Source organism: Brassica napus, chromosome C6 (genome assembly GCF_020379485.1).
Source record: "Brassica napus cultivar Da-Ae chromosome C6, Da-Ae, whole genome shotgun sequence".
NCBI classification, from domain to species: domain Eukaryota; kingdom Viridiplantae; phylum Streptophyta; class Magnoliopsida; order Brassicales; family Brassicaceae; genus Brassica; species Brassica napus.
This window is the reverse complement of record NC_063449.1, coordinates 4,182,433-4,208,188: the sequence shown is the minus strand read 5'-3', so window position 1 is coordinate 4,208,188 and position 25,756 is coordinate 4,182,433. Positions and strand designations below refer to the sequence as shown.

At 38.5% G+C, this 25,756-nt stretch overlaps 2 protein-coding genes across 2 annotated transcripts; both read right to left on the bottom strand.

Annotated features, from left to right (window-relative positions):
• Nucleotides 1-566: 566 nt before the first annotated feature.
• On the bottom strand, nucleotides 567-6,851 carry LOC125589274. Its single transcript, XM_048761815.1, has one exon. It carries the CDS (start codon nucleotides 2,547-2,549, stop codon nucleotides 1,224-1,226), a length of 1,326 nt encoding a protein of 441 aa, XP_048617772.1. The 5' UTR covers nucleotides 2,550-6,851; the 3' UTR covers nucleotides 567-1,223.
• Nucleotides 6,852-23,509: 16,658 nt separating this feature from the next.
• On the bottom strand, nucleotides 23,510-24,468 carry LOC106404443 (receptor-like kinase TMK2). Its single transcript, XM_013845161.1, has 2 exons — nucleotides 23,835-24,468; nucleotides 23,510-23,745 (listed from the first exon to the last, which is right to left on the bottom strand). Exons 1-2 carry the CDS (start codon nucleotides 24,466-24,468, stop codon nucleotides 23,510-23,512), a joined length of 870 nt encoding a protein of 289 aa, XP_013700615.1.
• Nucleotides 24,469-25,756: the final 1,288 nt, after the last annotated feature.

The following is a 25,756-nucleotide window of genomic DNA, read 5'->3' as shown; positions in this document are numbered from 1 at the left end:
CTTTGCCAAAAACTGCATTTACTGAGCTTGGCGAACAACTTATGTTCCCTTAGCTTGTCTAAAACCTTTCTCAGATGGTCCTTGTGCTCTTCCTGATTCTTTGAGTAGATCAAGATGTCGTTTATGAAGACTATAACAAATTCATCCAGGTAATCTCTGAAAACGTTATTCATCATCTTCATAAAGGCTGCAGGGGCGTTGGTCAATCCGAAAGACATGACCACAAACTCGTAGTGGCCATATCTCGATCTGAAGGCTGTCTTACGGACATCCTCTTCAGCAATCGGAATCTGATGGTATCCCGAAGCTAAATCAATCTTGGAGAAACAAGTAGCACCTCGGAGTTGGTCCAATAACTCGTCTATCCTTGGAAGAGGGTACATGTTCTTCACTGTGACCCTGTTAATTCCCCTGTAGTCAATGCATAGCCTGAAGCTACCATCTTTCTTCTTCACGAACAGAACCGGTGCGCCCCAAGGTGAACTGCTTGGGCGCACAAACCCTTTCTCCATCAGTTCATCTAACTGTTTCTTAAGTTCTGTCATTTCAGCCGGAGCCATCCGGTACGGAGCTTTTGAGATTGGCTTTGTGCCCGGCTCAAGCTCAATAGTGAAAGGGGTCTGGTGGTAATCCTATCAAGGATTCGAACACGTCATCATACTCCTTTACAATCAGAATCCCTTCCAACTCAGTATCAGGTCCGACTTCCACAGTTGTGATTGAAGCCAGATAAGCCTCACATCCTTTTTCCAGCATTCTTTCTGCTTGAAGTGCTGAAATGATCAGACTCCTATTGGTCGGTCTGACCCCTTGATAGAAAAGCTTCCCATTGCCTATCTCAAACTGAACTCAACCACGATGATAATCAAGATGTGCCTTGTATTTACTCAGCCAATCCATTCCAAGGATCACATCGTATGATTTCACTGGGCAAACGACCAAGTCGGCTGGCATGTTCACTCCTCCGATCATCACAGAGATGTTTCGGATTTTCCCTGAAGTGTACATGATCTGCCCACCAGCTGCCCGAACCACTCTTACTTCTTCTTCTGGTTCTTTCTGGAATTCCCCAATTCCAATCATCTCGGGTTGCACAAAGCAGTGAGATGCACATGAATCAAACAGAACATGGGTTGCCACTCCACCCATGACTAAGGTCCCTACATATTCACTCGGAACACTAAGGACGTACTCTACAAGCAAGCAATTTCACACAGAAATTCTTAAGGCAAAGGTGAGAGATAGGATGACTCACCAGTGATCGGACGAGACGTGCTTGGGTCCATTGACTCATCACCGATTGTGTACACCCGGGGCATGATGGCCTGCCTCTTTGCCGCCGGCTGAGGCTCATCATTCGGACGCTTCCCAGCAGATTGCGCATCCTTCAGACACTGATTCTTGTAGTGCCCCGTTTCGCCGCAGTTGTAGCACACACGTTCCCCAGCGCCCTTGTTATGGCTCTTCGGCCTTAGATCTTCCTCAGGGCAATCACGCACCTTGTGATCCATACTTCCGCAACGGTGACAAGCTCCCGTAGCAGCACGGCAGACACCAGAGTGCATCTTCCCGCAAGTCGAACACGCACTGCGACCTATTGCATTCGGCTTGCCGAAAGAGCCAGCCTTCACTGGCTTTTGATTCTTTCCCGCATGCTTACCAGGATGGACATGCGCCACTGTGCCAAACACCTTGGCTTCCTCACTGATTCTAGCTTCCTGTTCTGCGGCCTTTTCCACCAGTTCGGCAACAGTATCATAGTTCCGGATTTTACAACGCGTTCGGAGATCAACCCTGAGTCCGCGCAAGAATTTGCGGACCAAGGAGATTTCCGACTCGGCCTCACGCCCAGTATACTTCTTGAGGCTGTTGAATTCCGCTTCATACTCCCTTATAGTCATAGTTCCCTGTTCCAGTCTGAGAAAAGCTCCTTCGGGCTGGTCAAATGCTTCCGGCGGAAAATACTTCCCACGGAATTCGGTCTTAAAGTTGGCCCACGTGCAATGCTCTGCACCAATCCGAGCCGCTACACCTCGCCACCAGAGGTGCGCATCACCGTCCAAGTAGTGGACAAAAATGTCCTTCTTGTAAGCAAGAGGACAACAGAACGACTTAAAGTTCCGCCCTATCCTGTCAATCCATTGATCTGCTTCCTTTGGTTTGGAACCACCCGAAAAGAACTTTGTTCCCAGTTTCTGCATGTGGTCCATAACCTTGAGGTAAGACGGATTCCTAACAACGTGTGCCTCTTCTCCATCAGGCGCCACGTTCTCCACTTCCTCCGCAACAGGTGGAGCCACTGGAGGTGCCGCCGCAGCAGGCAATCTTGCCAAGACTTGCGCCAAAATAGCCAAAACGGCTTCCAATCCCACCGGAGCAGCATCAGCTCCAGCAGCAGCACCAGCCGCTGCAGCATTGTTCAAATTCGCTGCATTCTGAGCAGCATTCCGAGCCTCTTCCATACCAGCTTCATTCCTGGCCGCGTTGCTCGCAGACCCCTCAGCGGTCTCATTCACAGTCCTTCTTGTGTTACGGTTACTTTTTGCCATCTGCAACTAGATCACAGGCAAGTTAGTCAAAACTAACTTGGGATTAGGACTCGGAACACAGAATTTACCGCGAGACGTCAGGCTTGGAAGGATGGTTTGCCCCAATAACCCACTATACTTAGATTGTCCTAGAACTCGACTCCGCTCTGATACCACTTGAAAGGACCTGACCCATTTTTTCGTAACATCAGTACGAGTCTGGCTCGACTTCCTCGATCAGACTTGGGCCGTTTTCATATTTTTCCTTACTTAGAATTATTTCAGAATGTTAGTTCTTTTTCAAACAGTCAAGTAAAGCATAATACGATTTGAATAAATAATCTGAGGTTCGAGTTAACAAGTCAGTTTGCTATAGGCTATTACATGTTAATCTCGTCCTATATCTACCCAAACCCACCATCCTTCCTTCCTGCCATTGTCTCGCGTTCAAGCTATGTCTTTACCCTTTCGGGTCTGGTCCTGATCTGCATCCAAACAAGGAGGCATAAGCAACAATATGCTTAGTGAGAGCGGTCATTCCGTCCCACTCAGCCAAGTAAAGCAATCGAGTCAATCAGTCAATAAACGGACATGCTTATCATCAGTCAGTTACTTAGCCGACCCAATCGTTCCAAGCCAAAGCGCCAACAGATTCAGTCAAGCCCTAGCATGCCAATACGGCTCTAGGCGCATGATCTGATCCAGATGCGTCGATGGAAGGAACCGACTGTTCGGACCAAGCCAGAACTTAGCAGATAATTCGAATTAGACAAGCAATCAGTACATAGAACATTCCTATCAATCAGACTACGATTCAGTACGATAGGCTACGGTCACGCACTCACCTTTGTCTTAGAGTCGGTTTGTTCTATTTGATTCGGTCTTTTCTGGCACTTCTTGAGCGGTTTTAGTCGGATCTTCGAACTTTCAGACAGTCAGATTCACCCTACAGATGATCGTTCTTGACTCGGACTTGATCAATCCAGCCAAATATCGAAAGTTCTCTCTTAATCGGACTTTTCTCTCTGGTTCTTTCCTCCGTTTTCGTACAGAAAAATGGTGGAATAAGACAAAGGAGACGATTAAAATGGGCAGTTGGGCGGTTTAGGCCCGAGAAACTGCCAAGTTAACCATTCCCGCTTATTTCACACGCGGCTCTTAATCCATAACCGCCACCCCGCGCTCCAAAGCGTTCCAGCGCGAGTTTTTCCTTTTTTCGGACTTTAACTGTTCCCGCCAGTTTTACTTAGACAAAACTCGAGCTAGAGCTGACTGATCCAGTCGACAACTCTAACCGCCTTGTCCGAATCAGACTGATACTACTAAATCAGCTCATCACAGCTTAGCCGACAGTCTTAACCGTCTTGTATGATTTCCGACAATCACTGTCTAGCCGACCAGTTCAACCGTCTTGTCCGAATCCAACAACACTTGTCCGGATCCGACCATCGCTGTCCGAACATTCCGCATTGTCTGGATTTTCATCGAGTTGTCCGAACATCCTGAGTTTCAACAAACCGAACGGCCTGTCCAATAACCCGAGCGTAAGACCGACTGATGGAGCTTTGTTTGGCTCAAAAACAGATCCGTTCCTAGCTTTAATCGGGTACATGGTTCCGCTCTAGTCGCTACTAATCAGGCGCCGATCCAAGTTCTCCCATCCACCCACGGAAAGTCCTTCGAACTCTGATCAGCTCTTTCTAGCATCATCCAATCCATTCAGTACGTTCTCACAGTTCGGCCAGTCAGTCCTCAGATCATCCTAACATCGATCTTCGGAACACGGTCGCTACACCGGGCCTGTGTATAACTATCGAGGTTTTAATTACCATGGTCCAGCGGTTTAGTGTGTTGCTATAATATGTCGTGGGTTTGAGTTGGATAAAGCGTTGTTTTGCTATTTTTTAATGAAAGCAAAATTATTGGAATGCCTTCATCTTCTTGTCGAACCAGAAACCCTAATTTTTCCATTTCACTTCCATTCTAGCGGTTCTTAATCGTTTTTATTGATTCTTAACACAATTCTTATAGTTTTTTCAGAGAAACATATATTATAAGCATACAGTTTAGAAAATGAGTTTTCTTGCTAAAATTCCTCGTTTTTGAGCGAATTGGAGCAAATCGCCGCAGCTTTTCACTGAATAGTATTTAAGAAGCATTTAACAGGTTCGGCATCCGATTTTTGAACAGAGACATCAACAATAACTTTTAATATATTTTTTTGATGGAATAATCGAATTTAATATTTGGATTGTACTAGTTTTAATTAACTGAAATTATTAAATGATCAGTTTAATGAGATTCCGACTTAAAACCAATTGACGGTAAGTTGAGTTGCCAAGTTTCTTATATAATACTTAAGTCCCTTACATATTTTCGATGGTGTGTATAACCATTGATCTCGCATAATCCATAATATCCCTCCGAGGCAATGCTCTTTTTTTCTAGCTATCTCGAAGAATATGAGCCTTCCTTAGGCCATCAATTCGTGGGATGATCTGACCACTTTTCGGACCGGATTTTTTTGGTGAGGATGTGAGTCCGCTTTGATACCATGATAAGTTTACTGGAGTTCCAACTTAAAACTAATTGGTAGTAGGTGATTGATCCAAATCACTTATATATATATACTTAAGTCCATTTTCATATTTCCGATGCGAGATCTTCTCTCCAACATTAATATTTTTCATATTATAAAAATCAAATTCAAAATTTTTCTTTCAAAAATGTATTGTACTCTTGTTCTCTCAAACAACATATTACAAAACTGAAGAACTTTTGCAATTACTCCAGCTCCATTTAATAGATAAACATGTTACATTCAGCATCTACTTATATTTCAACTATATACTTTTTTTTGTCAACTATTTCAACTATATACAATTTTATTTTTTTAACATATACACATTATTCTTAGGAATTTGAAAAATACGGTAGATTGATATTTATGGGAAGCAAATGTAACATAGGCTTCGACATATGAATGATCGAGTTTACGTGTAACCTAGCATATGATCAATCATTTCAACCTAGCTCAAACCCTAAATTATAGGTTACATTGATACAAATCATTTGCATATGTAATCCTTCGCCCGTTTTGCATCTTATAGTTTTTAACACAAACAGTGTTGATATATATCCCATAAAGCATACTATATATTAAAAACAATACGCGCAAACACGTACGATTATAAACAATATATTTACATACTCTTATTGTTTTTTTTAACTCATACTTTTATATACATTTTAAAATAAACGAACTAAATAATTGAGATGCAAAACTATACAAATAGACAAATCTCGTGACACTTGGTTGTATTGTAGTTGAATATTTTTCTTGTGGACGTTGAAGACGGAGGAAAAGTTGAGCGGGCTCTCCGGAATTTTATCCTTTAGTATTAATGCTTCTAAAGAGCTGTCCACCAACAATTCTATTCTCTTTTATTTTTAACCAAAACCGTTTAATGTCGGCCAATACATGTATTAATTTCATACTGCATGTAAAAGTTAACCAAGAAAGCGACTTTATTCTACAAGCTTACAAGTAGTTTGTCAGTTTATTAATTATTTATAATCTATTTTTTCCTTTTAATAATTTATGGTGTACGTACAATCATTTTTGAGAGAATGATATATGTCTATGTGCATCATCTAGTCCCTTGTATACTATTTATAATATATCAATATGTGTGTGTTTCATACGATTTTTATAGTTTTTTTTTTACGTATATGCTTTTTATAGTTTTTATGTGATTTATAGGAAGAACGAATATCTGAAAAATACCATATTATGGTATTTCGTGTGAAACATCACAGTTGATATATGAAAATAATATAATTCAAGATTCGTACATACATACAAACCTAGAAAGTACCGTTTATCCGATAATATTTTTACGTTTGCAACTCAAATTGGTAGTGTAAAAAAATTGGCAGTGTAAAAAAGAGGTAGTGCTGTTCATGGCTTTTAAATTAACAACAACAATATGCGACGATAGTGGCAATTGAGTTATTAAAGAAAAAAATAGTAGTGCTACAAAAAAATAGTATTATGATTTTCTCTTTCTGTCATGAATATAATCCATTAATCAATTGTTTGCACGAATCAAACATTACGGATTTTCTTTCGAATACAGTTATCAATCACTCACCAATTATATTATATATGCATGAACGTAACGTAGCTGAAAGTACTAAGTATTTTATTAATGAAACAAAACTCGAAAGGTCGAAGCCATTATATTAACAAACCTAAAAAAAGGTCGAAGCCAACTATTCAAAAGTTGTTTAGTTATTTGATTAGAAGTTATATAAAAAGAGAAAATTAACAAAATTTGAAAGCGTGAGTCTATTATTTCGTCTCTATGTGTCACATGTATCACTCTCTCTCACGGGTTGGGGTTAAAATCTTTTTTTTTTCTACAAAAAAAATTGCGATGGCTTGTGGTTCAGCCTATTGCCACGTGGAGACTTCAGTTCCACGCGCCCTACGCTCTCTCTTAGTGGTTCTTTTCCTTATTGTTAGTGCCTTAAAATTGTGACACGTGTTTCCGAATCTGGATGCCGCAAACTGTTAGAGATTCGTAGTAACATCAAGCTTTTTTTTTTTTGACGAAGTAACATCAAGCTTTTTGTGTGTACATTTATGTCTCTACGACAGCACGCAATAAAATAACATTATACTATAGCCCGGTTTCGACCATTTGTATGTATATTGGGTCTTGCATATGGGTTTATGATGATTTGTGTTTATTGGCAACTATTGATAAGTTTTATGTGGATGGTAACTAAACAATGACTAACATTATCCTTTGCTTAAGCATTCTTTTTGATAAAAAAAATGCTTAATTGTATTTAACTTTTAAAAAATTATCTGACATTTTGACAATGCTCGTCAAGAATAATGGTTTACATATGCTAAATGGTATTGAGATCCGTTGCATAAGACTCCATAATTCCACTGTGTCACAGCTTACAACATATTTAACTCACAATGTATATAGTAACATCGGCAGGCTGGCATCAAGCAATTAACCAAGGTGGCCATAAAGAAACTAGCTAGGTAAATAATCGAAATCTAAAGAGATCAGGTCATGGGCCCTGGGGCAAATTTTTTTTTTTAATTTCCAAACTATTATTATTTTTTTTTTTAAATATGATAGATATATGTTTTTTTTTTAAATACCAGAAGTATTTTTAAAAAATAAATCTATGGAAATAAAAAATACTTTCATATAAAAAAAAATTGGGCCCATTTTCTTATTTTTAATAGAAAATACATGTTTTTTTTAAAAAAATCGGATCTTTATCTATTAAAAAATAGGGAGACAACGGACTGGGCCCGGGGCGGTCGCACAGCTCGCCCTCCTATCTAAGCCGGCCCTGCAGTTATGTTTTAGTTGTATTTGAGCTACCCAATGTTGTGAACTAAAATAGAATATTGGTCGCATATAGATTATATATAGAACGAGTGTCTTTCTTACTAGATGCATGATAACTCAAACGTCATCGACCTAAAATAGTTACGAGAAATGATAATTCAGAGACAGATATGATACGACATTAAATAAAATCGGTAGATGGTTGATCCGCCACGTGCCCACAGATGCGTATGTTGCAAGAACTCACGGGTTTGTGCATGTTGCCCACAGATGCGTCACGGGTTGGTGGGTTTTTGGGTTTTTGGGTTAATGATCTATTCATAACGTTGAGATTTGATTTGATGCGTATTAATTATTTCACTGTGATTTGGACGGCTTGACGACATTGTCCACGTTCGGTATAGCAATGGATGAAACAAAAAGGCTCTTGTCTGCTTCGTGGACACTATTTTTTCTTAATCAAAATGTTGACATACTTTATACATTCTAATTAACGTACTACGTGCTATTTGATCTTGATTTCCTGCTGCAAATAGATTCCATCTCTTAGGTTTGACCTAAGTTCATAATTAATCTATATATAATTTATATAGGTACATTATCATGTATGCGGTTAAAATATATACACAAAATATGTGTATGAAAATCAATATAAAACTATGCAGGCTCGTATGCAGAGATGGTCATATAATATATGGAAGTTTATATGCGCACTGATATAAAACACTAAAACAGGGCTTATAGTGTGTTCTTCTTAAGCCAATTTGGATAAACTGCTGATCAATTTAAATTTAGGTAATGGGCTGTATTTGCCCAATCTATCAGGACATTGGGTTTCTTAAGTGCCTGTAAGATTTGCATCTTGGCTGTACCAAATAAAATGTCTAGTTCCATTTAGGAATATTGTATATGCTTCATTCTTTTCTTTTTTCTGATGAAAAACGATTTGTGTTTTTTGAAATATCCTAACACCTGTTAATTTCCTTCATATGTTAAAAATCCTCCAACTTTCTAGAAAGGATATTGAAATCAAACTTGTAATCGTAACTCAACGAGCACAAACTCAAGAACTCAAATCTCTTTATTAATCACTCAAAGCTTTAGAAAAGTAATCTAAAAAAACTAAAGCTCTCGACTCATCAGTGATACTACATCATAGTATCTCCTTATATATTGATTCTAATTTCCTAAACTCATTAGGAAACATATAAGTAACTTTTCCTAAACTCATTAGGATAGCTTGTAGCCTAAGTTAATTTCAAGCTTAAGTCAACATTCTCCCCCATAAGCTTGAAATTTCCATTCTTCATATCTTGAACTCCAATGAGATCTCTCATCTCCTTGAACTTGATTCTCCCAAGTGATTTAGTAAAAATGTCTGCCTTCTGTTCCTTACCGGTGACAAACTCAACATCCACGAGGCCTTCTTCAACACATTCTCTAATAAAATGATACCTCTTATGTATGTGCTTACTTCTTCCATGAAACACCGGGTTTTTGGTAAGAGCAATGGCAGATTTATTGTCTATCCGAATCACTGCCTTGCTTGTATCCTTATCTGTTATTTCTTCCAGCAACTCCTGAAGCCATAACGCTTGCTTTGCAGTTTCCGTTGCAGCCATAAACTCAGCCTCGCATGAAGATAGTGCGACCGTGTCCTGTTTTTGTGAGCACCAAGTAACAGGGCATTCATTGAGATAAAAAATGTGTCCCGTTGTGCTCCTTCCATCATCATGATCTACATTATAACTACTGTCACTGTAGCCTATCAGTCCTCTCTTGCTATCACGTTTATAATACAGTCCAAGAGCGCATGATCCTCGCAGGTATCGGAGCACTTGTTTGAGAGCCACGCCGTGTGACACCCTAGGCGAATGCATATAACGACTAAGCACTCCCACACAATGACTTAGATCAGGTCGAGTATGAATCAGATATCGTAGACATCCAATTTTTCTCCGAAAATCCTTCTCATTGATCTCTTCTTCTTGTGGAGCTTTTGATAACTTCAAACTTGGGTCCATGGGAATATGAACCATATTGCAGTCACTCATACCTGCTTCCTCCAATATCTTATTCGCATACCTCTCTTGATGAAAGATTATACCATCTTTTAGCTGAGTTACTTCAATACCAAGGTAGTAAGTAAGCTTACCAAGATCACTCATCTCAAATTTTGTTGCCATCTCAGCCTTAAAGTCTTGAATAACGTCTAAGCTCGAACCTGTAACTAGCAAATCATCCACGTAGACTGCAACCAGCAAAACACTCCCTTTTGATTCTTTTCTAAACAGCGACGGCTCCTTGTAGCACTTGGAAAAGTTTAATTCCTTAAGAATCCCCTTTAGCTTGATGTTCCAAGTTCTAGGTGCTTGTCTCAAGCCATAGAGAGCTTTATGTAGCTTGTACACCTTGTTCTCACTCCCTTTGATCTTAAAGCCCTCTAGTTGTGAAACATAAACTTCTTCACTCAAATCTCCGTGAAGAAACGCCGTTTTAACATCTAGATGGTGGATCTCCCATCCATTAGACGCAGCTAATGCAATGATAACTCGGACCGTCTCTATTCTTGCTACTGGAGCAAACACTTCTTCAAAATCGACACCATGCCGCTACACATAGCCCTTTGCGACAAGCCTGGCTTTGTATTTGATTATACTCCCATCTGCATTGCGTTTTATTTTAAAAATCCACTTCAAACCAATCGCTTTACAACCACAAGGAAGTTCAACAAGAGTCCACGTCTTGTTTTTCTTTATGGAGGAAATCTCATCCTCGCAAGCGTCTCTCCAGACTTTATCTCTCTTTGCTTCATTCCAATCACATGGTTCTTCATTAATAAACAGTAGTATCCTCTCGGTTTCAGCTTCTTCGGCCAATAAGACATAATCCTCGAGGTATCTAGGTCTTGTGGTTAATCTCGTCGACCTTCTCAACTCTGTTGGAGACTCCGTATCAGTATCATCTTCTTCTTAGCTACAAACATCTTCTAGCTCGCATTCATTGTCTCCATCTTGTTCGCCACCATTACCCACATCGCTTGCATTCCTCTGTTCTTTTTCTTCAAGTGGGGGTTCTTCAGCTCCATAAGACGGGAATGCAAGTGTTTCTTCTTCATTGCTTACTGCTTTTCCTTGCTTATTCCAATTCCAGCTTTTGTGTTCATCGAACACTACATCTCGGCTTACTATCACCTTGCACGCCTTTGGATCATATAGCCGATAAACTTTGGATCCTGGTTGTTCCAAGATGAACCAGTGCTCGCGATCTATCATCCAGTTTCCTGAGATGTGGCGTGTCATTCTTGGCGTAGCAGACACAGCCGAAGACACAAAGATGCTCCACGTTTGGCTTCTTGCTTCTACAGCTTTCATACGGCGTCTGATATTTCAAGCTTCGTGTCGTGATTCTGTTTATAAGATACGTCGAGTGTCTTACTGCTTCTCCCCAGAGATAGTTTGGTATACTCATATGCTTCATTATACTCCGAGTCATCTCCATTAGAGTTCGGTTTCGTCTCTCAACGATTCCGTTTTGTTGTGGTGAATAGGGTGCGGTTAGATGTCGTTGTATCCCATTGCTGTCGCAGAAAGCCTGAAACTCGGGTGAGGTGAACTCACCACCTCTGTCTGTTCGTAAGGTTTTGATCTTTGATCCGGTTTCTTGCTCAAAAATCTTCTTGAATCTCTTAAACTTCTCAAACGCTTCACTCTTCTCTGCCATGAGAATTGACCACATGTAGCGTGTATGATCATCAATCAAAACAAAAATATATCTCTTCCGAGCTGCTGTCGACGGAGTTATAGGTCCACAAAGGTCTGCGTGGATCAACTCATGAGCTTGAGAAGCTCGACAAGTTGCAGTCTTTGGAAACGACTTCCTTATTTGCTTTCCCAACAAGCATGACGTGCAGGTTTTCTTTTCGACCTCCATGTTAGGTATTCCTCCAACCACTTCCCTGTTTATCATTGATCTCATGGTATCGAGACCAAGAAGTCCAAGTCTTGCGTGCCAGATTGTTGAATCAATGATCTTCTCGGCCTGAAAACATTTAACACTCCCAACTTCCATAATCACCTTATATAATCGATTCCTTGATCTGATCGACTTCACCAGCAAGTTACCTTCTCGATCATATAACGTCAAGTAATTTTCTTTCATTCTAACATAACAACCTGATTCAGTTGCCTGTCCAAGACTTATGATATTGCTTCTCAAGTCCGGTATAAAGTATACATCAGCTAGGATCTTTCGCTTCCTATCTTTTGTTATGAATAAAATTGATCCTTTCCCTGTTATTTCAATACGAGAATCATCACCAAATCTCACTTGTCCTGTTATCTTCTCGTTTAGTTTCTCAAAGTAGTCGCGATTACCAGTCATATGATTAGTTGCACCATTATCCAAGTACCACACATTGTCGTTTTCCGGGTATTGCTCAAATCTGCTCGGTGTGACGTTTTCTTCATTGAGAAAGACTATCTCATGCATCATTAGTTCCTCTGCTTCATGCGTGCTATCATTCTCATTCTCTTGTGTCTCCTGCAGTTTGAGCTTAAGATCAGGGCAGTCGTATACATAGTGACCGGTTTTATCACAACGATAACACATTACTCTGGATGCATCTCTTCCTTGCGTCCAATTTCGTTGATTGTTGTAACCATTGTAACCACGTCCTCTTCCTCTGTTTCCTCGTCGTGCTCTTCCTCTACCATTGTTATCTAAACCACTCTGCTAGTTTCCTCTACTGTAGCTGTCTTGTTGTGGTTGAGAGTCCATATTGGCATACAAAAGTTTCCCTTGATCATCTTGATGTTCTTCAACTTGAATTCTTTCTTCATAAGCCTTCAACCATCCGACAATATCTTCGAAGCTTATAGTATTTAGGTCAAGGACTTGTTCAAGCGCAGCAGTGATATGTATAAACTTCGTACGAGGAAGGCTCTGGAGAAATTTCTTCACAAGCTTGGATTCTTCAATAACCTCTCCCAAGGCTGAAGACTTTGAAGATATTTCTGCGAGCTTTCCCGAAAAATCATCAATGGTATTTGTTTCCTTCATCCTCATTTGACTAAACTCATCCATTAAAGTTTGTAGACGTGCTTCCCGAACCCTGTCTGCTCCCACATGTCTCGACTTAATTGCTTCCCATACTTCTTTGGATGTACTAAGATTGCCGACTTGTAGGATTAGATGTTCCGGTATTGACTGGAACAAAAGAGCTCTCGCCATATCACTCTTGTCTCCATCGTTCGAGCCTGGATCGATAGATTCCCAAACTTTATGTACCTTAAGCGTCACTTGCATTCGTATGCTCCATACCGTGTAGTTGGTGGTGGTAAGCATCAGACACTTAACCGCTGAATAACTACTTTCCTTTGGTTTAGTAGTGGCCACCATCAAGTCTCCCATGTTGCTAGTCTCTCACACGAATTCGATTTCAGTTTCTCGCTCTGATACCAATTATTGAAATCAAACTTGTAATCGTAACTCAACGAACACAAACTCAAGAACTCAAATCTCTTTATTAATCACTCAAAGCTTTAGAAAAGTAATCTCAAAAAACTAAAGCTCTCAACTCATAAGTTATACTACATCATAGTATCTCCTTATATATTGATTTTAATTTCCTAAACTCATTAGGAAACATATAAGTTATTTTTCCTAAACTCATTAGGATAACTTGTAGCCTAAGTTAACTTCAAGGTTAAGTCAACAAAGGATATATGAATGTGAAAAATATAATGCATCACAAGAAATGTTGTTTACATTAGATCACGTACACATATATGCACTAAATCAAATACTTTGGATTTCATAAAATATACATAAGACTTGAAAGAGGCCTTTTTTGCTTCCCTGCAAAATAGTGCACACAATTCTACAAGTGCAAACTGTTGTGAATGAAGAGGGGAACTTGTGTGTATTATTAGGTCGACCAACTACATATGGTAATGACGGCCTAAGTACTGGATCGACATGAGATCGTACTTATCCTTAACTAGATAATGACTAGCAATACGTAAGATAAACACAAGAGTAGATAGGCGCCAGTATGATCCTGCGGATGGGCTTGGCCCGTCTTGCTACACGGGCTGATGAATGGGTCGATCACTAAATGGTTTATAACACTCCCCCTTGATCGACACATCCGGTCAAGGTTCATTCATGCTTTGGATGTTGCCTCATTAAAACCTCTCTTGACAAACCCAAAACCCAATGTGGTAAAAGGGAAAAACAAGACAGGAAAAAGAGTACAACACATGAACTCCCCCTGATGAATGCATCACCGAAGATCCTTCAGTCGACGCATGCCTATCTTCTATATGAGCTTCTTGAACGTTGAGATTGGTAGTGACTTGGTGAAGAGGTCGGCTAAATTCTCACTCGAACGGACTTGTAATACTTGGACCTCTCCTGCCTTCTGAAGCTCGTGTGTAAAGAAGAACTTAGGAAGAATATGTTTCGTCCTATCTCCTTTAATGTATCCATCCTTAAGCTGTGCGATGCATGCTGTGTTATCCTCGTATAGGATGGTCGGTGGATCCTTTCCTTTGATCATACCACAAGTGGTACGAATATGCTGTGTCATGGATCTCATCCATACACTCTCACGGCTGGCTTCATGCATGGCTAATATTTCTGCGTGGTTAGAGGATGTGGCTGCCATGGTCTGCTTCATGGACCGCCAGGATATAGCTGTCCCACCGTGTGTAAAAACATAACCAGTCTGAGATCTAGCATAATGTGGATCAGAGAGATAACCTGCATCAGCAAAACCAACTAAATCTTCCTTAGATTTGTTAGTAAACATAAGACCCAAGTCTTTCGTTCCTTGTAGGTAACGAAGTATATGTTTAATCCCATTCCAGTGCCTTTGGGTCGGACAGGAGCTGGACCTAGAAAGTAAGTTCACAGCAAAGCTGATGTCTGGTCGTGTGTGGCCAGCTAAATACATCAGAGCTCCTATGGCACTGAGATAAGGCACTTCGGGACCAAGGACTTCCTCATTTTTCTTCTTCAGACCAAATTGGTCAGTGTCCGGACCAAGACTTCTCACGACCATGGGGCTAGTCAATGGGTGAGACTGGTCCATATTAAATCTTTTGAGTACTTTTTCTGTATATGCCTTTTGATGCACAAGAATTCCATCTTTCATATACTCAAGTTGCAATCCCAAACAAAACTTTGTTTTTCCAAGATCTTTCATCTCGAATTCTTTCTTGAGATATTCAACAGTTTGGAAAATTTCTTCAGAGGTTTCTAGGATATTTAAATCATCTACATATACTGCAATGATTACAAAACCCTTATTGAACTTCTTTATGAATATGCATGGGCAGATCTGGTCATTTTTGTATCCTTCTTTCAGGAGATATTCGGACAGTCTATTGTACCACATTCGACCTGATTGCTTTAATCCATAAAGAGACTTGTTCAATCTGATACAATGTTGTTCTCGAGAACTCTCTTTGTTTTTCAATTCAATACCATCTGGAATTTTCATGTATATCTCATTATCCAGTGGACCATATAAGTAGGCAGTTACAACATCCATTAACCGCATATCAAGACCTTCTCTTACAGCCAGACTAATTAGAAATCTTAAGGTCGTAGCATCCACCACAGGGGAATAAGTTTCCTCATAATCTATCCTGGTCTTTGTGAGAATCCTTGTGCAACAAGTCGTGCTTTATATCTCACAACTTCTCCTTTCTCATTTCTTTTTCTCACAAAAACCCATGTGTATCCCACTGGTTTTATGTTGTGAGGTGTCCGGATGATCTGTCCAAACACTCCTCTCTTTTTCATTGATTCTAACTCCACATTAATGGCTTCTTTCCATTTCAACCAATCTGGTCGTTGCATACATTCTAGTATAGATGTGGGTTCTAGATCCTTATTATCCATCAATTCGACTGCTACATTATAAGCAAATATATCACTTATGTCGACATGTTTTCTGTTCCATTTCCTTCCAGACATGACATAATTTATTGAGATCTCATTATTGTCAGGAACTTCATTACCTTGATTCTTAGCGTCCCAAGTATCTTTTGGTGGTACATGAGTTTCCTTTTCCATGTCTAGAGTTTCCACTTTGTCGGATTTCTTTGCACTCTTTCTTTTCCGAACTTCTTTGTCTTTGGAACCTACTGGTCTACCACGTTTCAATTGTGGTTTAGACGTAGTAGCAGCCTGATTATGTCCATCACGGACATCAAGTCTTATTGGTGCATTTGCAGCTGGTATGTATGACTTGGTTACTCTATTTGGGTCAGCAAAGGAATCTGGCAATCTATTAGCTAGCTCTTGAAGATGTATAATCTTCCGGACTTCTAGATCACAATCTCTAGTCCGAGGATCCTGCCATGTTAAGGATGTTTGATTCCATTTTATATCATGTACCAGCTTACCATAATCTCCCCCTAATGCTGGATACTGGGATTCATCAAAATGACAATCCGCGAACCTGGCCTTAAACAAATCACCTGTTGTTGGCTCTAGGTACTTAATAATAGAAGGGGAATCGTATCCAACATATACTCCCATCCTCCTCTGAGGTCCCATCTTTGTTCTCTGTGGTGGTACTATAGGCACTTGGACGGCACATCCAAAAACTCTTAGATGGGATATATCTGGCTCATGACCCGTTAGTAGTTGGGATGGCGAGTATTTGTGCTCAGTAGATGGCCTGATGCGAATTAGCTCAGCTGCATGTAGTACTGCTTGTCCCCAAGCTGATACTGGGAGTTTGGTATTCATTAAGAGTGGCCGGGCAATCAGCTGGATCCGTTTTATAAAGGATTCAGCCAGGCCATTCTGAGTATGGACATGTGCTACAGAATGCTCCACACTTACCCCCATGGACATACAATAGTCATTAAAAGCTTGGGAAGTGAATTCACTTGCATTGTCTAGACGTATAGTCTTTAATGGAAAATCTGGAAAATGTGCTCTCAGTCTTATTATCTGAGCCAGCAATCTTGCAAGTGCTAGATTACGAGTTGATAGGAGACAAACATGTGACCATCTTGTGGATGCATCAATCAGGACCATAAAATATCTAAATGTCCCACAGGGTGGGTGTATTGGTCCACAAATATCAACTTGTATTCTTTCTAGGAAATTTGTCACTTCCTTATTCACTTTGGTACGTGATGGCTTAGTAATTAGTTTCCCTTGTGAGCATGCTTCACATGTGATATTCTTAGGGATAACTCTTTTTGTTTTCAAACTGTGACCATTTGAATTTGATATGAGTTTTCACAACATGTTCAAACCGGGGTGTCCCAGCCGATTGTGCCAAAGAGTGAACTCTTCTTTGAATTCTTTATTCAAGACGGCATTAGCCTCAACAAGACTGGTCTGGGCATAATAAAGACCAGTCCCACACGCAGGTATAGTCTCAAAGACTTTCTTATTGCCTTGGGTGATTTTATAAATCTGTAGGAATTCTTTACTTCCTTCACCCATTGTTTCGATGTGGAAACCATTCAGTCTTATGTTTGAGCTAGGTGAGTACAAAGCATCTTCAATCTCAAGATGTGTACCTTTTGGCAATAAGATATTGGCGTGGCCATAGCCTTCAATTAAGCTAGCCGTGCCAGCTATAGTGGTGATGTTAGCTACCTTATGTGTGAGATGTATGAAAAATCGTTTGTCTCTCAAAATGGTGTGGCTGGTGCCACTGTCCACCACGATTGTATCCATTCCACTTTTCATTCTTCAAAAACAATAATCATAAAGTTAATGAACAATAATAAAATTTTCAGAGATGGTATCTTTAATGATCTAATTCTTAGGCATATGAGAAATGAAATTTTTTTTTATTCATTCATAAGGATAAAGTTAAATCCAAAGCCAAACACTGATAAACAATCTTAAAGAACACCAAATCCAGGGGAAAACAATAAAAAAACGATATGGAATTTTAATTCCTTATTTCAGTATGTCTGAAGTTTCAAACTCCATGTGATCAACTTTGTCTGACTCGTGCTGGTGATCCTGGACGTCTTCCAAGTCATCATCATCATCACCATCATATCCCGGGTCTCGAACCATATTAGCTTCCGGGTTTCTTTTTAAGCTCTCCATGTAAAGCTCACACAAATGCTTAGGAGTTCGGCAATTCTTTGCCCAATGATTACCCATACCACATCTGTGGCATCGATCAGCTTTGATCTGTGGTTTAAAAGACACACTACGGCCTCGACCACGACCACGGCTAAAGCCGGGTGTGGTTCCGCGACCACGTCCTCGCTCGTGTGCTTTAAAAGAACCACGACCTCATCCTTGACTTCTTCCACGGTTTGGACTGGGATGGTCATTGTGTTGGACAAGGTTACTCTCTTTCTTTGGCTCTATAGCCAGCTTAGAGATGTCGGGTAATGGAGCTGTACCAGGAGGTCTCATCTCACTGTTTTTCAATAACAGTTTGTTGTTAGCTTCAGCCAACAAGAGACATTCTATCAACTCAGTATATGTGGCGAAATTCCTCTCTCTGTACTGCTGTTGCAATACCATGTTGGTTTGAGGAAACGTGGAAAGAGTTTTATTAAGCATCTCTTCCTCGGTTACTTTTTCACCACATAACCTTAACAAGGACACAATTCTGAACAGGACTGAGTTGTACTCGTCTACTGATTTGTAGTCCAAGAACCTTATGTGTTTCCAATCATATTGAGCCTTTGGAAGCAACACCGTTTTCTGATGGTCATATCTTAGCTGTAAAGCGATCCAAAGGTCATATGGATTTTCCATGGTCATGTACTGAGTTTTCAAGTTCTCTTGGAGATGGTGGCGTATCATGTAGATAGCTCTATACTTGTCTTTGTCACTGGAATTGTTGTCTTTGGTGATTGTGTCACCAAGATCTTTTGATCGCAGCATGATCTTTGCATCAAGCGCCCATTCCAGGTAGTTGTCACCATTGCTTTTCAAAGCACTGAAATCAACTGACTATGCATGTAAAATCATCATCTCTAGATAGAAAACCACGTCTTCAGTCTACCTCTATGAGTTACATCATGGTCAAATCTAATATGTAGATCCATATCCTACAAAGTGAGGATTAAATCCCACCCCACCATCTCCATAGCAATAAAATCTCCTAGACCTTATATTCCTGAGCAGTAATCCTCCATGATGACCTCCTTGGACAAACTTGAAACAGTCACGTTGAACATATCTTTGAACTCAACAAGAATAACATATTGGACCATGACACCTCTACCATAAGCTTGCTCTATCTGATTATTTTCCCTTAACAACTTGAAACACCTTGGCCTAATATGCCCAACAACACCACAGTGATGACAAACAAGACGAAACTTTCGTTTAGATTTAGTGATCAAGTCAGAAACTTTACCCGAAGCAGTCGCTGTAACAGTACCTAGTACTCACAGTTTTCACATCAGTTGCAGTCTTCACTTCAGTTTTTCCATTGGATGCCTTTTATGCAGACACCTTAATCTCTGGCTTTGTAGCAGACGTAGCTAAAACCTCAATTTTTTCTACTGATAAAGAACACCTTCAGCTTTGGATGACTCCCCTTGAAATCCAAAACCAAATTAAATCGAGCATTTTTCTCAGTACTGAGAAGATGATGTAGCTGCTTCTTCCCATTATTCAGCATCCTCAAACCTTTCTGAGTCTCTGCAAGTTGAGCACCAGCATGTTGTGCTTCTTCTTCCTTTTCTGAGGCATATTTAAGTGCTTTACCAACTTGAGCTTATAGATTGACTTTCTCCTTATTTAACTCTGAATTCGCCTCAATCAGCTTGAGCCAATTCTCATACAACTTTTCACAATTCCCAGCAAGATCCAACCTTCCATCATCATCATCGATCACTTCTAGCATCATCATCACTTCCACATGAAGACCCTGACACAGACGCAGACGCTGACGCATATCTCACTGCAGATTTTGTCTTAGAACAGACTCCAAAGTTGTGAATGCCACAAAGTTCCTTAGCTGTTCACCATCATCTGAATCAGTATAAGATTCATTCTTGGCGTCATTCTTCTTCTTTTGCTTCAGTAAATTCACACATTCCTTCTGAACATGCCTGAATCCATTGCACTCAAAGCATTATACCTTTGATGATGATCTATACAAATCACTTCTTCTTCTATTCTTTATCATGCCTTCTCTTTCCTTAAGATAGCTAGCAAAATTTCTTGACAGCATCACCATAGGATCTTCAGAAGATCAACCCTTGTACATAATTTCATGTGAAACTTCTTTATTCTTCTCCTTTTCTCCATATGATTTGCTCATCTAAAAAGATTGAAGAATCCCAACAAACTCATCAAAAGTCATTTCATCCAGATTATGAGCTTCTTCAACAACAGAGATATTTGACTCAAACTTGGATGAAAACGATCTCTTCAGCTTCTTCACCAGCTTCTTGTCCTTGTACATTCCAAGTGAAAAATTCATTTAAAATGTCACACAATTTAGAACTAAACTGTGGCATGGTTTCCTCTTCATCCATCCTCAGATACTCGAATCTTGATGCTAACATATCCATCTTAGTACCCTTGACACTTGTAGTACCTTTAAACATATTCTCCAATGTATTCCATGCTTTTTGAGCTGAAACACATTGAGAAATGAACTTGAAGTAGCTTGCATCAATAACATTGTAAATCAAAGTCTTGGCCTTAGGGTTACAACTTGAAGCCTTCTTCTCTATAGAAGTCCACTGATCTCTTGGTTTAAGAACTTCAACCTTCTCTTCATCAAATATCACCGGATGACTCCAACCAGCCTCAATAGAACTCCAAAAATCCTCTTCAAGACCACTGATAAAAGCTTGCATATGTACCTTACAATATCGATACTTGCATGAATTTGTAAACAAGTTTTGGTTTTGTCAAACAATACTTCTGGCATACAGAAGTAAGAAAAACTTGTTTTGAGTTTATGACAAGGTTGATTGAACCTTGTTTGAGTTCTGCTAATGCTCGATGTGGTAAATGAACAAGTGAAAGAGATGAATTTTAGTGTGAATTTATATTTGTATTTCTGTTTTAATAATACAGATTTGCAGTATATAGCAGTTGATCACGATTTCTCTAAACCCAAACATATAATTTTATCTTCATCAAACAAAGAGCTACAAGACAATCATGTCAACAGAAAAGATTCAATTACATTTCTGCTTTTCATTTTCTTAATTGCTTCTCTTCATTTTTCTCAATCATTTGGTAATATTTTACTCATCTTCATTTCCATATAAATAATAACGCTAGATAGAATCAGTTATTTTTTGACAAACTATTCATATTATTTGTTTTAAATATTTTTCCGCTGGATGTTAGTACAAATTCCATTGCAAAACTGATGCCGTCTGCATAAACGTATTCATAGGCCATGGGATAGTCCATCATTTATGGCTTGCATTATAAGTCCTCCAAAGAAAACCAATTGTTTTGTCTTGGTAGTCAATGATATATCGATATTATCTATCTTTACATGTTATAAGATTTTAAATTAATAAAAATTGCAGATATTTATAAAAATATTCAATCTAGAGTTGCATGAATTTCTAACCCAAAATCTTTAATTGGTTCAAGTGAGAAGAGCTCAAGTGGTTTCATATGTGGATCGATTATACTATGTGAATCCATTTTCTAACGACATATTCAAGATCGACTCAGAAATTTGAGAGTTTAAAATATTTTTATAAAGTTTAGTAAAACAAAAAAAAATCTATAATTAGGGGTTTATGTATACGTAAAAAGTTTCAAAAATTTTAGGGTCAAATTAACCAGGGAGTGAGCTCAAATTCCAGCGCATTAAGAAATTTTGTTCTGGAGGAACGTGCTGCAAACTTGACGGCTCAAATTCAGGGTCGTCAACTCATATTGTCTCAATGAGGTAAGCACCAAACCCTTAGTTACTATCCTGTCCAGTTGGAAAATGAGCTCAACTCTTATACTGTTAGATTGTCATTAGCTTGTGTATATGGGCATTATTGTCTTGTAATGTGATCTGTTAATTGGAAAAAGAACTGAACTCTTATTATGCTAGATTGGCATGTGTATATGAGCATTACTATCTAATAATGTGATCTGTTAGTGGAAAAATGATGATAACACTTTTACGGCTTTGGCATGTGTATATAAGCATGTTACGGTAAAGCGTAAAGAGTAAAACATAAACAATTTTTTTTGTTAGTAGTCCTCACAATGTTGCTATATCAGCAATTAGTTTTTGATTTTCCCTGTTGACTGAAGAGGAAAACATAAACCAAAGTTGAACCATCTAAAATCAGATCTAAACTATATAGGAGTAAAGATGAACTGTGATATCTATTAACGAACAATCACGACCCTTAGCGATCAAGAATTCGTTCTAACCCTTATGTAGCACAAATTCATATTTTTAGCACGTCATTCACAAAGCATGTATGTATAAAATATGTTTATCTAAAAATCTAAAACTGAGATCTAAAAAATTTTATTTTCATAATTTTTTTAAAAAATTGCTTAAATTTTGCTTATGTTTTACTTATGTTTTTTTGTCAGTGATTATGTTTAACTATGTATAGTTTATTTTAAATTATTTTGTGTGTTTAATGTATATAAAACCTCTTAAAGTTATTAAGATTTTACCTTTTAGTCATGTAAAAATTAAATGAATACTCAATGTGTTATACAGACTCTCTGATTATGGTAAATGGTGACCAAATAGAGAAGAAAGCTTGTTTTATGTATTTTTATAATCTTTTAGGAAGAATGTTTGTTCTTGTTATCCATTGGAGTTGGATATTGTATATTCTTTTACCAGCAAAAAACCAAACCCTTACTGTTTGGGCAAATCAGTTTTGGTATCATGGCCTATACTTCGAGATAAGACATGTTCGCGTGGTTTAGATGAGTAAAGAGTTAACAGAAACGCAGTGCCGTGGGAAGGCTATGAGGGGCCTGAGGCAAAAATGATTTATTTCATAGCAAACAATAGTGTTAAATTTTTTAACATGAACGAGAAAATAAATTGTTTTCCTATCTTAGATTTTGAAATTATCTTTATGAAAAATTAATCTTATGAAAATTAACGGCAAACATTATATTGTGGTTACAATTGAATTTTTTATATATACACTCAAATTCTATATAGAAAAGTGTTTTCATCATTTAAAGTAGAAAGAAAAAAATTAATGTCCACAACAAATAAACAGAAATATTCATATCATTAAAAAGTATTAAAAGATAGTATGATTTTACAGTGATCATAAAATAATTTTGATTGTATAATTATTTATGAATATGGGGGCCCCAAAATGTATTGATGCATGAGGGTGCCTGAGGCCAATGCCTAAAAAATGATAAGGTGAGCACAACTCTACAGAAACACCATAGTTTAGATTTACTATATATAACATTTGAAGACTCTTTACATTATCACACCATATTGCTGCTTCCCTTCACAATCTTCTCCCATTCTGCTATCAAATCCGAAGAAACTATATTTTCATCGAAATCTTGGATTTCGCTGCTGGGTTCCCACCGTTCAATCAACGAGGAAAGGAAGCTGAAGACCTGAGCCTTTTCTGGTCTCTGCTCAGGTGTCCTCGTGCAGCATTGTCATGCTAGTTTTGCAACTTCATATATGGTCCGTTGAGTCTCTTGGTTGGCGATAATGTTTCCGTCAATAGATTCCAAGAAAGTGGCGTCTTCACGAAGCATCTTCCTGAACCATGTTGTGATGTGGATATCGTCTTCAGCTCGGCTATGGTCTGTAGCTTTCTTGCCGGTTATGAGCTCCATGAGTATGACTCCAAAGCTGTAAACATCGATCTTTCTCGTAACCCTTCCGTCCACTGCAGTTATCGATATTTTAGTTGTTAGTTTCCAAAATCAATTACACAATCAAATATAGATAATTGACAGAGGAATAAGATAACTATACAATATTCGGGTGCCATGAAACCGGGTGTCCCACGACACTTGGTCTTGACTGATTCCATGTCTTCTTCTGTAGCAGTCACTAATCCAATGTCAGATGCTTTAGCTCGTAAATCATCCCGGAGAAGAATGTTTGGCGGTTTCAAGTCCCCGTGGATGTAGCTTTGGCTCTGAAGAGCCAGCGTATGGAGACACTCTACTGCTCGAGCGACATCCAACGCAATACTAAGGCGTGTAGTCCAGTCTAGTGGTCTCAAACTGTGGTCACCCCAGTGAAAAAGATGTTTGCTCAATGTACCTTGGGGCATGTACTGATAGACTAATAGCCTATTGTTTCCTTCAATGGAATACCCATAAAGAGACACTAAGTTGCGGTGATGAACCCTGGTTAGAACAGTGACCTCGGATTTGAATTCTTTGAGGCCTTTACCAGCAATAGTTGATTGGTTTATCTTCTTAACAGCAATCTCCCTTCCATATTGCAGTGTGCCTCTATATACAGATCCAAACCCACCTTCTCCGAGTAAATTCTCAACTCCAAAGTTGTTTGTTGCATCTTTAAGAATCTGCATTGGGATCGCTTTGTTCTCGATGATCTCACTTTGATCAACCATCTCGATCTTGTTGTGCTCAGCCATACCAAATAAAAATTTTAGATTTCAATCATCTCCCTTCACAAAGTGTGTAATATATGTTTATCTAAAAGTCTAAAATTGAAATTAAAAATTTTTATTTTCATAATTTTTGAAAAATATTGCTTATATTTTCCTTATGATTTACTTATGTTTTACTATGTATTGTTTATTTTAATTATTTCATGTTTTAATGTACATATAACCTCTTAAGGTTAGATTTTACGTTTTAGTAATGTAAAAATTAAATGAATTATATCTAACTAGTGGTTAATCAGCGCTTCTCATGGAATTTTGTCTCTTTGTGTAATTTGAAATAATTGTTTGTTAGTTTTTATTACAAAGTGTATTTTTGTGTATGATATAAGTTATTGGGTAGTTTTGTTATATAATGTTATATTATGGATGTGTTGAGTTCCTTTTTAACAAACTCAAGATAAGGACTGAATATTCAAATGTTGGTTATAGTATGTATCATGAGATTACTCCTATGTTTTTAAATAATATTATCTTTTAAACTTTTTACACATTAATTTGTTCTCTACACACAAACACAGTAGACAACAAACCCCCTGAGACAAAGAACCAAAATAGTTTTTTTTGAAAAAGAACATAAAAGAACCAAGATAGTTGTGGCAACCACCTCACCATTGTCCTTGTTTGAAATTCCGGTTCACTAAATTATTTTTATTTGGAATTAGTATTATACATCATCGATATACAAATAAAAACTAAAAATAAAAATAACTATTACAAACTGATGTAAAAACACTAAAAAAATCATTTTAAGTTGGTATTAAACATTGATGCCAAATCCAAATTTAATTATTTTTCTAAACATTGATGCCAGTCAGTATGAAGGAGTTGCTTTGTTTCCCTTTTCATCTACAAACTCAGTCTATTCTTCCACTTGTAGATTAAAGGATTTTAAGTTCGTTCAGGGTTAGGTCCAAGAGAGCATACATGTGATTGTTTGCTCTCATGGTGGTCTTGTCATAGACGTTCCCTTTTGATATGCCTCTATCAAAACCTCTGTTTTTCTTTCTGGACCAGTTTATGTCCTCACCTTTCTTGATCTCACCAGTAACTTATGTGATCCGATCTGATACCAATTGTAAGTGCAGTGAAGTCAGAGTAAACTAAGTGCAGAAAGTAAAAACACACAAGTTTCTCTTTTCAAATTCACTAGAACAAGAAAGCGTTTACACCAATCTTTTCTATTACAAAAATTCTTTAGGATACCCCAATACTAAGTTAAAACTCACCCTAGACTCTTGACTTTGATTTTTCAAGA